Raw genomic sequence first — 17232 nt, forward strand, 5'->3', positions numbered from 1 at the left:
CAATTAGCATTTCATAAGCATATTTCAAGCAACAAAAATGGTTTTAGTTTATATACATATATATATTGGATCTGGGCAACGATTAATTGTGATGAATCGCATCCAAAATCTAAGTTTGTTTTGACAATGTGTGTGTATTATATTTATTATGTAAGAAACGTTACATTAGAAACAAAACTACAAAGAAATTGTGTTATGTAGATATTTAAATGTATGTATACATAATATTTACTGTGTATATCATGTCAAAAACTAATTTTGGACACAATATATATATATATATATATATATATATATATATATATATATATATATATATATATATATATATATATATATATATATACACACACACACACACACACACACACATATATATAAATAATAAATATTTAACTTAAAAAAACCCACAAACAAATAAAGACATAAATTAGATAAGATTTTTGACGTTAATATATGATAAAAAAAACCTAAACCAAAATTCCTGGTGACACATTCAGACAAATATAACAAAAATACAGTCTGTGCTGTGCAGTTCACAGATTGCATTACAGAAACTAAATCTACTTTTATCAAATAATACCGCATCTCGGAAACAATGAGCACTGTTAGCTGAAAGTTCACTGACCTCTATGAATGTGTCAATGTTGTCCATGAGCGCCTGAGCTCTGCCAATAATGAACTGATTCACACAGGCTATGGCATGAGACCTGGAGCAACAGAGAGAGAGAGAGAGAATGAGAATCAATGTGAAGAGACTCAAACACAGGCCACAGTTTTCCCTGAGAGGTGTGTGTCTTTACCTGATCTTGGGGCTGCAGTGTTTGAAGAACTGCAGGAATTTAGGGATCATGATGTTGAGCGGTCGATTCAGAGCGTCACTGTCCAGCAGTTCAGACGAGTCCTCACAGATCTTCTGCAGTGCACCGAAAGAGCCCTGTACACACACACACACACACACACGCACACACACACACACACACACACACACACACACACACACACTTTACCATTAAAAATACTTATCGCTTTTAACATTTGTAACAGGCATAGCTTAACCTATTTTTTGCAAGGCTCTTTAGAGCAGTGTTTCCCCAACCCTGTTCCCGAAGGCACAACAACAGTACATATTTTGTATGTCTCCCTTATCTGACCCATTAACTTCAGGTTTTGGAGTCTCCTCTAATGTTCTGATGAGTTGATTCAGGTGTGTTTGATTAGGGAGAGGTTGAAAATGTGTACTGTTGGTGTGCCTTCAGGAACAGGGTTGGGAAACACTGCTTTAGAATCATGTCATGGAGACTCGTCTAATTTCATGATGTTTATTTTAATAAACGTTGTCAATGACCCTATTAAAGGTGCTTATAATATCGAATACACAACTTTAATTCCAACTGTGTGTAATTTCAGCACGTCATTTAAAAGAACAGTACACTCTTCTTGTACAAATATACATTTCTTCATTATTTCCTCACACTAATGTTTCTAAGCTTTTAAGATTGCTTCTCTTGAAAAACTAGATATTTTGAAGAATGTTGGGGGAGAAAAAAAAGCATAGTAGAACAAAGAATACTATGGAAGCCAATGGCTCCTTTTTCCAACATTACTCAAAATATCCTCCCTTTTTAATTTCAAAAAACATTTTTCACGCCTTAAAAAGCCACGTCCACATGAAAACGCAATGTGTTGCTTGTTAAGGGCATGCCGAACCAACAGGTGGCGATAAAAGCCTTATGCTGGGTTCACAACAAACGCAAATTTAAGTATTTGCGAGTACATTGCATCAAGTCAATTTAAACGAGAGTACAGAGGCAAATTACCTTCCCGCAGTGCAAACGAACAACACTGAGGCAAATTCAACACATTCGCGGCAATATTCAATCGCATCTTTCGCATATGGTGTAAACTCAATCAGAAAGGAAAAAATAAAAACAGCACACACTGATGTAATGAGGCAAAAACTCTAGTTATAGTGTCCACACAACCACACTCAGGGTTTATGCAGGTTTCACCAAGTCAAATTTAAGACTTAAGACCTTTTTAAGACCATCAAGAATGAAATTTTAGACTTATATAGGGCTAATTGATAAGAATTTTCATAATGGCAAGGCAGAAAAAATACATAAACTAATTCTAATGAATTATTTTAGCCAAATATTTTAAATAATGTGTCAAATCAAGCAGACCCTAGTTGTATACATGCCATTTTTTTTAACATAACTTGGAAATTTTCTTTTAAAAATTTATGTAAACTAATAAACTAATGTACACACAACAAAATGTGATAATAGTACTTATTAATAGAGTTTTGCTTATAAAGTTTAATTGAGATTTATTGTTGGTGATTGGATGCGTGTTGGATCGATTGGGTAGCAAATGGGTAAATTAATTACCCATATAAAATAGTTTTAAGACCTAAAAGACAACATTTCAGTCAATTTAAGACTTTTAAAGGCCTAAAATTGTGTTTTGGAAATTTAAGACTTTAAGGGTGCTTTTACACCTCGACTTTTGTTTCAGAACCTGGAGCGTTTCCCCAGTTAGCGCTGTTCCTTTGGTATATGTGAATCCAGCAATCGTGCTCAGATCGATGCCAAAAACAATCAGTCCAAGATCGTCTGAATGAATCTCAGCTCGATTGAAAAACTCTTGAGCGAATCGATTGTAGCAAAAAAGCAATACGATCTGAACCAGGCTATATCAGTGCATTACGGATATGTAATAGGCATACGGCTATATGAAGAGAGAATTATGAGTAGGGGCCAGATGTCTTTCCTACCGGTAAATATGCATTTCATGTCAAATATGAAAGTGAAAGCATGCTAACTATTAACAAGAGCCGTTTATACATTAGGAAAATTGACCGAACTGCAGTCTTGGTTTATCTGTTATTTCTCTCTATAATGTAAAGCCTATAATGCATAATTCTAGCCAACGGCTACGTATGAGAAAGTCTTCAGGCTCGTACACACCAGGACGCTTTTCGTTTGCGTATATCATCAGCATTTTGAGAGACATTTTTCCGGATTCAAACCCAAGCGATTTTCACTGGCGTCGAGCAGAAGAGTATGCAAAATCACTCCTTGATATTAGATGCCGCTACACAACTTTAAGCTTCGAACCCCCGCTTTTAACACAGAAGTTACTGATGATTCGAACAAGCATGGATGGTTCAAGTAGCAGCTCCAGCTAAAGCAATGAAGAAATGATTATTGTTCACCAGTGCAATAAGCAGCTCCACGTTCATATCGCCTCTGGGCATCTTATTCAATGTGCGCTCGCTTTGACTGCTTTGCGTTCGAGTGCCTCCACGTGCTGTTTACGGTAACTTCAGCAGCTCCGTGCACGTGAACAAAAGTGCCAATCTGATTGGTGGAGAAGGTTTTGATGCAGTGCGCAAAAACAAAAAAACAAGCGTGAGGCGTTTCTTTAAAAAAATGAAGCTTTTACGGCTGGTGTTTTGTGCGTTGGTGTGCACGATCACACTGTCGCACTTTATTTAGTCACGAGGCGTTAAACATCAATGGAAAACATGAGCAAATAGCATCCTGGTGTGAACGGGCCTTTACTCTTACCTCTAATTTATATCTAGTGACGATGTCTGAGGGTGTCACCATTCAAAACTAATGGCTCGTTTCCACTGACAAGGGTACCCTTTTGGTGGGCGTGGTGTATGACAGAAAGTTTCAGTCGACGTCATTCTAGCTCGAGGAAATGTCTACAATAAAGCTGTATGGGTCGTTCACATATCATATGAGCAGCACTTCTCACAAAACAGATGCTTCATACACAAATGCTTGTGTATAAATGTTTATTACTAACTTTTCAATGAACATGAGTTGATTATAACTGCAGATTAAAGACAGTGTGAAACAGCCTACTGTAACGTCTGTAATTATATTAAATAACTAAATAAATGAACATATATAAACACATACAGCCCCTTACAGTCTCCAATATGTTCCCAACTACAGAAGAACTACATAAAGTAGACATTTCGCCCGTATTTAGGTTCAAAACAACAGAAATTATAGCCTACAGTCAGTGAAAACCTCTTATCTGTGTATGTAAGCTTCAGCAGCACATGTAGCCTCTGTTAGAGAGTAATTCCGTCATCCCCAGTTCATATATTAGTCCAAAAAGTGAAGATAATAAGTTAGTTATACATGGCATTTTGTTCATGTTTGCTGAAAAAATAATGTGCTCCTTTTTTTCCGGCTTCTCCTTTGTTTTTTCGCGCTTCACTCTCGCGTTTGTCAGTGTCTGACAGGATCGGGGTTCAAAAGCACGCCAATCAAGCGCAGGTTATTATCATCAGCTCAAGAAGTTTGTTATTTCTGATATAATGTTAGACGCGCGTGAGCGCTAGCAAAAAAGCGAAACCGCTCGCGCCTCGGACTGGCTCGTAAAAAACTACGGGGCACAGGGTAAATCTGCTCTTCTTCTTGGATTTGTGGCTGTCCATCAAGATGACGACAAGGTTTGTTTGAGCTCAGGTCGACCATGGCTCGTTATTATATGTATTTATAATTCCGCTAAAATCTCTCGCTGTGTTTTTCAACCATGGCGGGTTTTTTGTTTTCATTCTGGCTTGTTGCGTAAGTGAATGACGTATCTCTGTAAACCAATAGCGTTCAGCTGCGCGTGTGGCTCCGCCTTTTGGTACCCTTTCTCGTGTTTGGTACCCTTTCGAAAGGGTGCCGAAAAAGTGGTACGGTACGGTTCGGTACGCTTTTTGACAGTGGAAACGGCCATAAAAGCGTACCAAACCAAACCGAACCGTACCGTACCACTCAGTGGAAACGGGCCATAAAAGAACAGCTTTTCGCTTATGTCTTATTGCTCGTTGTCATAAATTAAAATAAGGATGCATGACAGCTGAGCGGGATAAAATAAACTGTGAAACTCTGAGCAATGTGAGGAGAGTTTACTTGCACGTTGTTTTCGCTATTTCGGTCCGTTTAGAAACTTTGCTGTGTGAAAGCGATCCAAACCAAGAACAAAGAGCAACATTGTAACAATTTTTATTCTTGTTTCGGAACAATAAAATCGATCCACAGGTGTGAAAGCACCCTAAGTTTTCAGAAAGTTTCAGTTTCAGTCACCTCATAGTGTGTTTTCATACAGACAAACAGCTAAACCGTGTAGAAAAAATGTTTTGAAAATATCTGTGTTCATGCTGACAGGGCCTGATATCATTAAATAATATACATCCTATTAAAATGTGTGTACGTGTTGTACCTCGCAGGTGTTGTAATCCTCTGAGTTGAGAAGGTTGCAGAGTTGAGGCAGCAGTTCAGGCCACGTCTGCAGCTCCCCTTTAGATGCGATGGTTGTGATGAGAATACCTGCAGAGACAGACTCAAACTCAATGCTTTTTGGCCAATGTTTACTCACAATTACACAACAAATGAACTCAGCCAGTCACTCTATTAAGCAAGCCACTGAAGCCTGGGCTGAGACTGACCGATGGTGGCGCGGATAAGAGGAGACGGGTCTCCGATGTTGTTGAGACACTCTCTCTTGATGAAGTCAGCCACAGCCGGAGGGAAGTTCTGGTAGTGAGCCTTCACATTATTCTTGAGGATCAGGCCGCTCAGAGAACGGGTGGGCTCATCTGCAGGGAAACACACACGCATACATACACGTCTTTAAAGATGTGACGGGAGAGTGTTTGACAGGTGATGCATGATGGGATAATACTGACCTTCAGATTTGAGGCTGGTGAGGACGAAGATCAGGTAGTTGTTGAAGTCAGGATATTGATTCAGCTGCTCCAGTTTCTATTGAAAGCGTCACGAAAGAGTCCAAATGAGTCAAATAAGTGTTTTGCGATAATTCAAGCTGCAGAATGTAATCTAGTGTAGGGCTGCACGATATTGATAAAACTGACTAACTTGCGATATTGAATATAATTTCACCAGATGAAATGACTATGTCTATTTGAAAATAATTCATAATTTGATACATTGAGCTGAGATTGTAAGAGAGTGCATTGACACAAAATATAATAAATAAACCAATCACAAACATTGAGAAATATAGTACGGCAACAACACTGTGCCAAAGAAAATATAGAGTGCTATATGAATTTCTGGAAGTCTAGCAATATTTAGATGCACCAATTTTATAATCAAATGTAAAATAACACCATATTGTACGTATATGTGTGTGTACATATATATACATATATATGTACACACACACACACACACACACACACACACACAGTTGAAGTCAGAGTTATTAGCCCCCCTTTGAATTTTTTTTTTCTTTTTTAAATATTTCCCAAATGATGTTTAACAGAGCAAGGAAATTTTTACAGTATGTCTGATAATCAGAATCAGAATCAGAAAGAGCTTTATTGCCAGGTATGTTCACACATACTAGGAATTTGTTTTGGTGACAGAGCTTCTACAGTGCAACAGGATTACAGAGACAGGACAAAAAACAGATAATAAATATATAAAAAAAATATATATATAAGTAGTGAGTGCAAAAATACAGATTGAATATTAATATTAATATTATATTATTATATAATTAATATTATAATTAATATTAATATTTTTTCTTCTGTAGTAAGTCTTTTTTTGTTTTAATTCGCTAGAATAAAAGCAGTTTTACATATTTTAAAAGCCACTTTAAAGACAAAATTACCCCTTTAAACCCCTATATTTTTTCTAATATATTTTTTTAATAGTCTACAGAACAAACCATCGGTATTCAATAACTTGCCTAATTACCCTAACCTGCCTAGTTAACCTAATTAACCTAGTTTAGCCTTTAAATGTCACTTTAAGCTGTATAAAAGTGTCTTGAAAAATATCTAGTCAAATATTATTTACTGTCATCATGACAAAGATAAAATAAATCAGTTATTAGAAATGAGTATTAGGTTTAGAAATGTGTTGAAAAAAATCTTCTCTCCGTTAAACAGAACTTGGGGAAAAAAATAAACAGGGGGGCTAATAATTCTGACTTCAACTGTATATAAGCATTAAGCATAAGCGTTATGAATGTGACATTTGCAGTAAAATCTCAAAACATAAAATCACATAGAAAGCACATGGAAAAAAAACACGTGTTATGGCTGTGACAAAAAAAATGTGCGAGTGTATAGTATGCAGTATACTTTGTAGAAATTCTGTGAATTAAACTGCACAACCCAAAAGAAATAACGATAATCAAAACGATAAAACTCGGTTCTTTATAGAACAAAAACGATTGATTTTATTTATTTGACATTTTTTGCATTTATGAGGAAAACGCTCCGTTATGGAAGTGACATCTCTCTGTTATGGATGTGAAATTGCCACTTGTGTGATTTTGGTAAATCAAATATAATTGGTTTAATACATTAACAGATACATTTTTGAGCATTTTTAAAGTACTGTAAAATACTTGCTTACACAAAAAACGCAGAAACTGTTTCACTATTTTGGCGAAAACGTTATTTATTTTTTTCTTGGCAAGGTTGACATTTGCATGGAACTGCTCATATATATATATATATATATATATATATATATATATGCGCAAATAATTTTCAATAAAATTAAACATGTAATGTCTTTTGCCTGAATACTTTTAAACTGAACAAAATGATAAAAAACATTTTGGTAACTTTATGGTTAAACGTTGCAAAAACTCCACAAATGAGTGTTTTCAAATGTGTTTTTCAAATTCTGGTCAACAACAATACTGATTCAACATTGCAGACCCTGCTATGTGATTTTTGCTGATGCGCACATTGCGATATCGATGTTGAAATCATATATTGTGCAGCCCTAATCTAGTGGTAGAAATACAATTGGCTAAACAGGCAGTGGGCTGGTTATAGAGATCAAATCAAAGACAGACGTTCCAAAACAGAACAGATTTTTACAGAATATCTGACTTCAGCATTGTTTTTCAGATAAACAAGAATGTTCACTAAGCAGGTTTCTTAAAAATCTGCAAACATATTACAGTATTTTTATGCTTTTAAAGAGCTGAAAACCTACATGCAGCACCATTAAATAAATAGAAGATCAATATTTTGAGGAATTTTTCTGATAATCAATATTTTGCAAGTTTTTGTGCTGAACCTTGATGGTTTAGGAATGTCATACATAAATAAACATGACACTAAAACTACTAGCAGATGCTGACAAGGTCCAGTCTTAAGTGATTAATAATATAAAAAATTATTTGTTCATTAAAAAGCAAGGCGAGTGCATGTCTTCATTAATTAATCACTGACTTCAAAGAATCATTTTCAAAGTTCATTTGCAAACAAAACACTGCACTATGAAACAAATGCTCCTAATTTCATTGGTAAACCAAATAATAGACAAAACCGTGTTTTAAATATTGCTCAATATTAATTTCTTGTTTGTTGAACTGTTATTGAAAAATCAACATCACGCTTGTGATAACATAAGAGTTATATTCAGAATAAAATAAAGAGTTTGCTTGATATCACTGAATTATGAGCATATTGAGGACAAAATTTCCTCAAATTTCTTTTCCAAGTGCTGATTAGCAGGTAAGGTTTGTTTTCAGCACACTTTTAAAAATAACCATAGTAATAACTAATTTATTTTGTGTCTGGCATGATGACAGTACATAATGCTTTACTAGTTCTTTTCCAACATGCTAGAATTCTGGATTTTACGTAATGCCAAGTCAGCAACAAATACTACTTTCATGGCAAAAGCAATTAACTAAAAATAAATGTAATAATAAAATAAATTAACAAATTAAGATGTTTTATGTTAATGTATAAAAATTCCGGTAAGAAAAAAAAATCTTCAGCAGTCATTAAAAGCAGGACAGTCCAATAAGTTATTATTATGTTGCCAGATTTACATTAAGAGGAATTTTTGGATCAATGAGCATCACAGACTTGAGGTTGAGAAATGATGGACGCGCACACACACACACCTCTTGAACGGCTCTCTGCGTGGCCGTATCTGGAGACTGGGAGTCCTTCAACAACTGCAGCACCTGCTGTAAACCCTGTTCATCCGGCTGCCACTCCATCCTGAGCTACACAAAACACAAATCAGATATATAAATATATTATTTCCTAACGCCATGTCAGCAACAATGGCTATTTTCATGGCTAAAAACAATTCATTAAAAATAAAATACTAGAAAAACCACAAGCAAGTAAATATGTAGATTAGACTAAACATTAAAATATGATCAAAAACTAAATATTTCCGAGTGAGTTTGAGTTCATATCATTAAACATTACATCACTGTTTAGCTTTTAATGCATGTACATATCCTTTTATTTTATATATTTTGTAAATGCAGCAAGGTTATTGTTGTAAAGAAATGTAAAGTGTTGTATTTCAATGTGTACAAAAATATATGAAACTAAAAAATATTGCGGCAAAAAAAGACACCGCCCCATGGGGAATAAACATCACTGCTGATTGGTTGAGTTTAGGGATTAAATGAACATGTCTCATCAATGGATCCTCTGATGCATTAAAAACATATGTATAATTTTTGATATCCGGCTGATATCTGACTGCAAGCATCTGGACGGCAGGTTCTCACATCAGCTTTTCCATCTGATCTGGGTGAAGTGGGATCTCAGCAGACGCGAGTGTGAATGTGTGTGTGAGTGAGTGTTTGACTTGCGTGTGGGCTGTGTGTGAATGAGCAAGTGTATCTTCAGATGCTCCAGAAGTCTCTGCATAATATTAAAAGATATTCAAAGATGCCTTTTCAAGTTGTAAATAAATCTGTGTTTGTGAAACAATATATGAAGATTACAGAGGTCAATGACTTATTGTAATTATTCTGACATGTTTACTGCAAAAATAGTTTCAATGTTTAAGTAAAATATATATTGTGTTCAATAGGAAACAACATGTTTTTTACCCGGACATTTAATAATTGTATTTTGAATTAGCATTTTAAGGTCTCTGTGGTTAAGATCTGAAAAATGGATTATAATAACTAGAACAGAAAATGAACGCCACAATAACTTAAAACAATAAGTAAACATATTACTGTGAATTCACTAAAAAAGACAAACATTACCATTAACGTCAGCTCTATACTATGTTCTCGGATGCTAATTTAGATGATTTAACACACACCTTGAGCTTTCATGAATACACATTAGGGCTGCACTATATATTGTTTCAGAATCGATATCGCAATGTGAACATCAGAAATGTGCACATCTTCAATGCGGAGTTGGGATTTTATAGTTTAGGATTATATATACAGTTAAAGTCAGAATTATTAGCCCCCTGTTTATTTATTTCCACCAATTTCTGTTTAATGGAGAAATTTCTTCAAGACATTTCTAAACATAATAATTTTAATAACTCATTTCTAATAACTGATTTATTTTATATTTGCCATGATGACAGTAAATAATATTTGACTAGACACTTCTATACAGCTTAAAGTGACATTTAAAGGCTTAACTAGGTTAATTAGGTTACCTAGGCAGGCTAGGGTAATTAGGCAAGTTATTGTATAACGATGGTTTATTCTGTAGAAAACAATATAGCTTAAAGGGGCTAATAATAATGACCTTAAAACGTTTTTTGTTTTTTTTGTTTTTTCTAGCAGAAATAAAACACAAGACTTCATCTGTACATATTTCTTATATAATATATTTATATATATTAAAGTGGGATTATATAGCCACAGTTTGTAATGCACTAAATTAGTGGAGTTACTGCAGGGTTTAACCATAACGGAGTAAAATTGTATTATTTGCACAGGTTTTTAAAATGCTAAGAGTGTAAATCATTCAGAAACAAACAATCTTCCCATTTGTAACTTTAATAGATAATCATTTTATTGACTTATTTAAACAGCAAAGTCTTTGCAGTGTTGCTTTGTTTGATTTTTTCCATTTCTGCACCGGACTACGCATTGACTATTCCCTGAAAACACTACAGCACTGCTTATTTCACTTTTAGATTAGCTCATAGCATTTTGCTATGCTTGTAATTGGTTTATTACATTTCATGCATGATTTGTTCGCCTACAAAACCCTGCCAATCAATCGAAAATTAATCAATTGTTTCCAAATATCAATTGTTATCTTAATCAATTGTTTCTAAATATCAATTGTTGTCTTAATCAATTGTTTCTAAAGCTATTCAATCAATCTGGTGAACTTGTACTTATATTGTAATGTACAATCACAGAAATACAAAATATCGCAGTGACAGATTTTTCCAATATCGTGCAGCCCTAATCCACATCTGTTTATACAAAAAAAGTTTAAAATTAAGTAAAAAAGAGCAAATTAAAGGAGTACCATAATATTTGGGATTTTGTAATACAATTTTTGTAACATAACTATACAATGTCACAAGCAAATATCTCTCACATATTGGTTAATTGATTGATATATGTATTTTTGTATGTGGAATACAGTATATATTTTTACTTGTCTTAGCCCATGTATAACAATACATTTACCTGTTCAACTGAATATGGATGGTTTTGGGAGGGGAGGGGGGGTGAGCTAAAATGTAAAAAAAAAAAAGTGTATTTTCATACTAAATTTCAAGTTAAAAAATAAATAAATAAATAATATAAACAAATATATATATATATATATATATATATATATATATATATATATATAAAATAAAAAATATAATATAAATATAATATAAGTAAATATAAATATAATAATATATATAATATATATTATAAAAATATATATTATAAAATATAAATATATATATAAATTCACAATCAATGTTATTCATTTGACATTCACATCTTCAACATCATTTTGCATCGTGTTTTCAGACTTTTATTACAAGTTTTACAAACTTCCAATGGATGTTCGGACCCCATTGTATCCTGATGTGTGTTTTTGACTTTAGTAAGAGCATATATGCGCATTTGTGTGTGTGAGAATGTTTTATAATGAGCATGTGTGTACGATCCACAGTGCGTATGAGGATGTTTATATGTGTGTTTCTGAATGTATATATCCTTGTGTATATCAGAGCATGTTTGTGTGTGTATTATCTCTGTGTGAGATTGTGCATGTGTGTGACGGTGTGTACACGTATGTTTCTGAGTGTATGTATTCTTGTGTATACCGGAGCATGTTTGTGTGCGTATAATCTGTGTATAAGATTGTTTATATGTGTTTACATGTGTTCCTGAGTGTATAAATTGTTGTGTGTAACCGAGCGTCTTTGTGTGTGTATAATCTCTGTGTGTACCTGCAGGCTGTGTGTGTGTTCCTGAGTGTATAAATTCTTGTGTATAACTGAGCATGTGTTTGTGTTTATTAAAATTGTGCGTGTCTGTTGGCCGTGGGTGTTTAAATGCGTGTTCCTGAGCATATAAATTGTTGTGTGCAACTGAGCGTGTGTGTGTATATAATCTCTGTGTTCCTGCAGGCTGTGTATGTATTCCTTAGTGTATATATTCTTGTGTATAACCGAGCATGTGTTTGTGTGTGTATAATCTCTGTGTGTGAGATTGTGTCTACATGTGTGTTCCTGAGTGTATATTCTTGCGTATAACTGAACATGCGTTTGTGTGTGTAATCTCTTTGTGTACGAGATTGTGTGTCTGTGAGGGTGTTTACATGTGTGTATTCCTGAGTGTATATATTCTTGTGTATAACCGAGCATGTGTTTGTGTGTGTATAATCTCTGTGTGTGAGATTGTGTCTACATGTGTGTTCCTGAGTGTATATTCTTGCGTATAACTGAACATGCGTTTGTGTGTGTAATCTCTTTGTGTACGAGATTGTGTGTCTGTGAGGGTGTTTACATGTGTGTATTCCTGAGTGTATATATTCTTGTGTATAACCGAGCATGTGTTTGTGTGTGTATAATCTCTGTGTGTGAGATTGTGTCTACATGTGTGTGTTCCTGAGTGTAGATTCTTGCGTAAAACTAAGCGTGCATGTGTGTGTGTGTGTGTGTGTAATCTCTTTGTGTACGAGATTGTGTCTGTGAGGGTGTTTACATGCGTGTATTCCTCAGTGTATATATTCTTGTGTATAACCGAGCGTGTGTGTGTGTGTGTGTGTGTATAATCTCTGTGTGTGAGATTGTGTCTACATGTGTGTGTTCCTGAGTGTAGATTCTTGTGTATAACTGAGCGTGTGTGTGTGTGTAATCTCTTTGTGTACAAGATTATGCGTGTCTGTGAGGGTGTTTACATGTGTGTGTTCCTGAGTGTATATATACACTTGTATATAACTGAGCGTGTATTTGTGTGTGTATAATCTCTGTGTGTGCGTTGTTGAGTGTACACATTCTTGTGTATAGCTGAGCGTGTGTGTGTTTGTGTGTGTGTGTGTGTGTGTGTGTAATCTCTTTGTGTACGAGATTATGTGTGCCTGTGTGTGTGTTTACATGCGTGTATTCTTACGCGTATATATTATTTTGTATAATTGAGCGCGTGTTTGTGTGTGTATAATCTGTGTGTTTGAGATTGTGTGTGTGTGTGTGTGTAGGCCGTGTGTCTGTGTGTGTTTACGCGGCCCGGTTTAACCCAATTCCCCGGCTCACATCACACGCTTTAACCGACCACACACGAAATACAACGCATTAAATCGGTGAAATCGGTGCGGTGAGCGTGTGGAATGATGAGGTATAAACAGAGACAGACGCTGATGTAGCCGTTAGCCGCTATGCTAACCCGCCAAACGCTCTCACCTTCAGTCAGTGGATCCCTCTCTCTCTCTCTTTCAGTCCGTGTTTATCTCTCTCAACCGCTGCACGAACGCTGATGTCCGTCAGGTCACGGTAACGGAAGGCTCGCCGCGGCTTTCCACTTATTTTCGATGGGATTTAATCGGTGTGTTTGCTGGTATCCTTATTTCACCGGCGGCGGCTGATGCATGGCGGACGCGTTAATCGCGCTCTGTGTATCTGTGCGGCTTCCGTACCGTGACGCTGTGCTTACGTCACATCTCATTAACATAAAACTACAAGAAGCGCGACTACTGAATAAATAACAAAAATAGTAAAATACGTTTTTATAAAAAACGGAGCTAAATATCGTTCGATAATTGTTATATATACATCGTTAATAAAGGGTTGTGGGGAGTGTAATTAATTTTGAAGAAGTGTAATTCATTTGGATACCTGTAGATGGAGACAAAGTTGAAAATGATGATGGGTCATTCAAGTTCATTATTCTCCTCGCCCTGAAGGATTTGGTATCGTACGTAAGTACTGTGGTAGTTTGAATTACCATAATAATAAGTGGTTATTACGACATTGATGCAGATTTACATGGTACTCCATGTAAATATCCAAAGAACAGTCCAAAACTAAAGCTATACTGAGAATATGATACTATTACTTAATGCTTATTTAACATTGATGACCTCATTATGTTTAATTGATCGATCTGAAATTAAAACTGTTGCATTTTAATTCAGTTTTATATATTAATGCTAAATAAATTCTGTCAAACGAAATCATAAGTCAAAAAAACATCTATGGTAAGCCATTTTGACATTTAATTTTGACATTAGTGCTTATTTTTTAGATACTAGCATCTTTTCCATTAAGTGCTAGTACCTAAGTGCTAGTGCTTATTCATTTGATACTTATTCATTTATTCATTTTCTTATCGGCTTAGTTCCTTTAATAATCTGGGGTCGCCACAGAGGAATGAACCACCAACTTATCCAGCATATGTATTACGCAGCGGATGCCCTTCCAGCTGCAACCCATCACTGAGAAATATTCATACACACCCATTCACACTCATACACTATGGATAATTTAGCTTACCCAATTCACCTATAGAGGAATTATTACCAACCTACGTCACGCTTGATGTCTCATGGGTCCCCGGGTGCAAAAAGAGGCCGGTTGCAATAGCAAACATGTCATGTTGTGCAGTAGGATGCTAAATTCGTAAACGTAGAAAACGGAAAAACGGAACATTAGATAGAAAACGTAACATTTACCGTACACCACACTGCTTTAAATGCCAACCGCAGATGTCTTTGGCTAAAAGAGAGCTGAATCATACACATTACTTGTTTTTGATTGCAGCAATGATTTCAGCAAAAACAGTTAAATATGGTGAATTAAACTGCGGACACTGAATGCTCAGAATGAAATGTAAATACGTAAGTTCATATACCCTGCAGTACAGGTGCAGTTCGCTGTCAGAATGCAGTTGTTTTGCTTGTTGATGATTACCCAGGCCTTGTTTGGCTCCGTCTTCTTTCCTTGTCTTTGTCTAGCAGAACCTCTGTTTTTAGAATCTGGTAATCATGGAACAATATTTCTTGCACATGACCACACAGAACAAAACTGTAGGCATCCAAATGCTTGTATGCCATTAACTTATCCCTTGTAAAATCACTTGGAGTTTCGGTGAGATAGTTGTATATTTGGGGCTGGATGATTGGGCATTTTGTCTCATCAAATATCCATTGGGAGGTTGCTATCGCAAATAGACCTGTCAGATACGCCACTCCCTTTAACGTAATTTTGCCAAATAACTGCGCTTATCACCGAGTGACGAGCTGTTATAATATGCTGAAAGCATTATGTAAATAATATATAATATGTTATCAATATAATTTATTTCTAAGACAACAACAAACTCTGGACTGCAGCGAATGTCATTCCCTCGCTGTAAATGCTAGCGCTCCCGTTTTTTTGTTTTTTGTTTTTTTTGCCACCTCGTTTCACTCGCATCTTGAATGTTTACAAACTGGTAATTCATCTATACCACATCTCTTTGGACTTACTTACTGTACACTACAGACAATTTAGCCTAAATAATTCCCCTATAGTGCATGTGTTTGGACTTGTGGGGGTAACCGGAACACCCGGAGGAAACCCACACGAACAAGGGAAGAACATGCAAACTCCACACAGAAACGCCAACTGACCCAGCCGGGGCTTGAACCAGCGACCTTCTTGCTGTGAGGCGAACGTGCCCCCTTACATACTTAGTACTAATGTATTATATTCTAGTGCTTACTCATTAGACAGTTCTTTTTATTAGATACTAAAACTCATTCATTAAATAGAACCTATTAAATAGATACTGGTATTTATCAGGCCCATAGCCAGCCCGGTGAAAGGGCTGGTTCTTTATTCTCAAAAAGTGGACCTTTTTGCAGTTGTTTGCCTAATTTTATATGAAATTATTAGATCTAAATACTGCATTTTAGTGATATTTTAAGCACTAGTTTTAGCTAGATTAGCTTGTCGGATGGTCATCATAACCACACTTGTTGATGTACCAAAAACATAAAGATTTGGAATTAAAAAAATGAATAAATACTTATTTTTAAAATTTATTATATCCGCTATCATTAGAAAAAAAATAAATCTGGTAATGTTTAAAATGAAGAACTCCAGCCCTGTTATTTATTAGGCAAATAACAACCTGGCCAGCACAGTCAACTTCTCTCAGTCAGAATTCGCCCATTTGAATACATAATAATAATGTAGGGTTTTGTGATTTTTCTAGCCTCACTTATAAGAAAGTACATTTGAAAATTCATGGATAACAATTGCCAAATTAGTTGTTGTGACTTAAATTGATATAACAGCTAGAGTGATCAATTAATGCTCCATTTATCATTTCATTGTTAAAAAGAGAATTTATTTACCTTGGCATTTATATATGTTTTGTTGCTTTAAGAACAGTTTCCAATGATGCTTAGCGCTACTAAAGCGCGCCTGTAACTATTAGCAACTGACTCAGTGTGAGTGTGTGTGTTCGTAGTTCACTCCTGGTTTAGTATACCGATAACAACTTCAGTAAACAGTTCATTTTCGTTTAAAACAAAGTTTTCCAGTCATCATTATTGCTGCTAAAAGGAAAAGACAGAACATTAGTATTCAAAATAATTTAATATGGGCAGATTCTGGTGCTTCACATGTTTTATTGGTCGTTTTTTTCTTCAAGAATAAAGTCCAAGAATTTGAATAAAATGTAAAATGTTTTCTCTATTTAACGACAATACAGTAGATCAGTAGCGTAAGATGACGTCATTCACGTCAGATTGTGTGTTTTCTTGCACATCTGGATGTTGGACTCATGAAAAATATTTGTTTGCGTTGGTCAAAACTGATTAGCTTAAGTCACGATAACCAACAGAGGATTCCACTTGGTCTTAAAGCCTTTTTCGATTGGTTATTTATTAATTTATGATGGTGTAGCAGTCATAATAGGACAAACGAGCTTATGTCTGGTATGGGACAGATTCTGCACCTTTGTCAGTGAGGGGTCCTCTGA

The 17232-nt window shown here is 35.3% G+C and overlaps 1 protein-coding gene across 2 annotated transcripts in view; it reads right to left on the reverse strand.

The window, feature by feature from the left end:
- Nucleotides 1-13877, reverse strand: part of tnpo2b (transportin 2b) — a 35154-nt gene extending 21277 nt beyond the window's left edge. The window contains exons 1-7 of one of the 2 annotated variants that reach the window (XM_056456428.1): nt 13668-13877; nt 8929-9028; nt 5708-5783; nt 5468-5617; nt 5242-5348; nt 804-937; nt 629-710 (exon numbers count right to left, since the gene is read on the reverse strand). In XM_056456428.1, the coding sequence (XP_056312403.1) occupies nt 629-710; nt 804-937; nt 5242-5348; nt 5468-5617; nt 5708-5783; nt 8929-9027 (648 nt within the window). In that variant the 5' untranslated portion in view covers nt 9028; nt 13668-13877. Of the gene's footprint in view, nt 1-628; nt 711-803; nt 938-5241; nt 5349-5467; nt 5618-5707; nt 5784-8928; nt 9034-13667 lie in introns of both variants that reach the window. The other variant, XM_056456427.1, reaches the window with a different exon arrangement.
- Nucleotides 13878-17232: the final 3355 nt, after the last annotated feature.

This window comes from Danio aesculapii, chromosome 1, assembly GCF_903798145.1.
Source record: "Danio aesculapii chromosome 1, fDanAes4.1, whole genome shotgun sequence".
In the NCBI taxonomy this organism is placed as follows: Eukaryota; Metazoa; Chordata; class Actinopteri; order Cypriniformes; family Danionidae; genus Danio; species Danio aesculapii.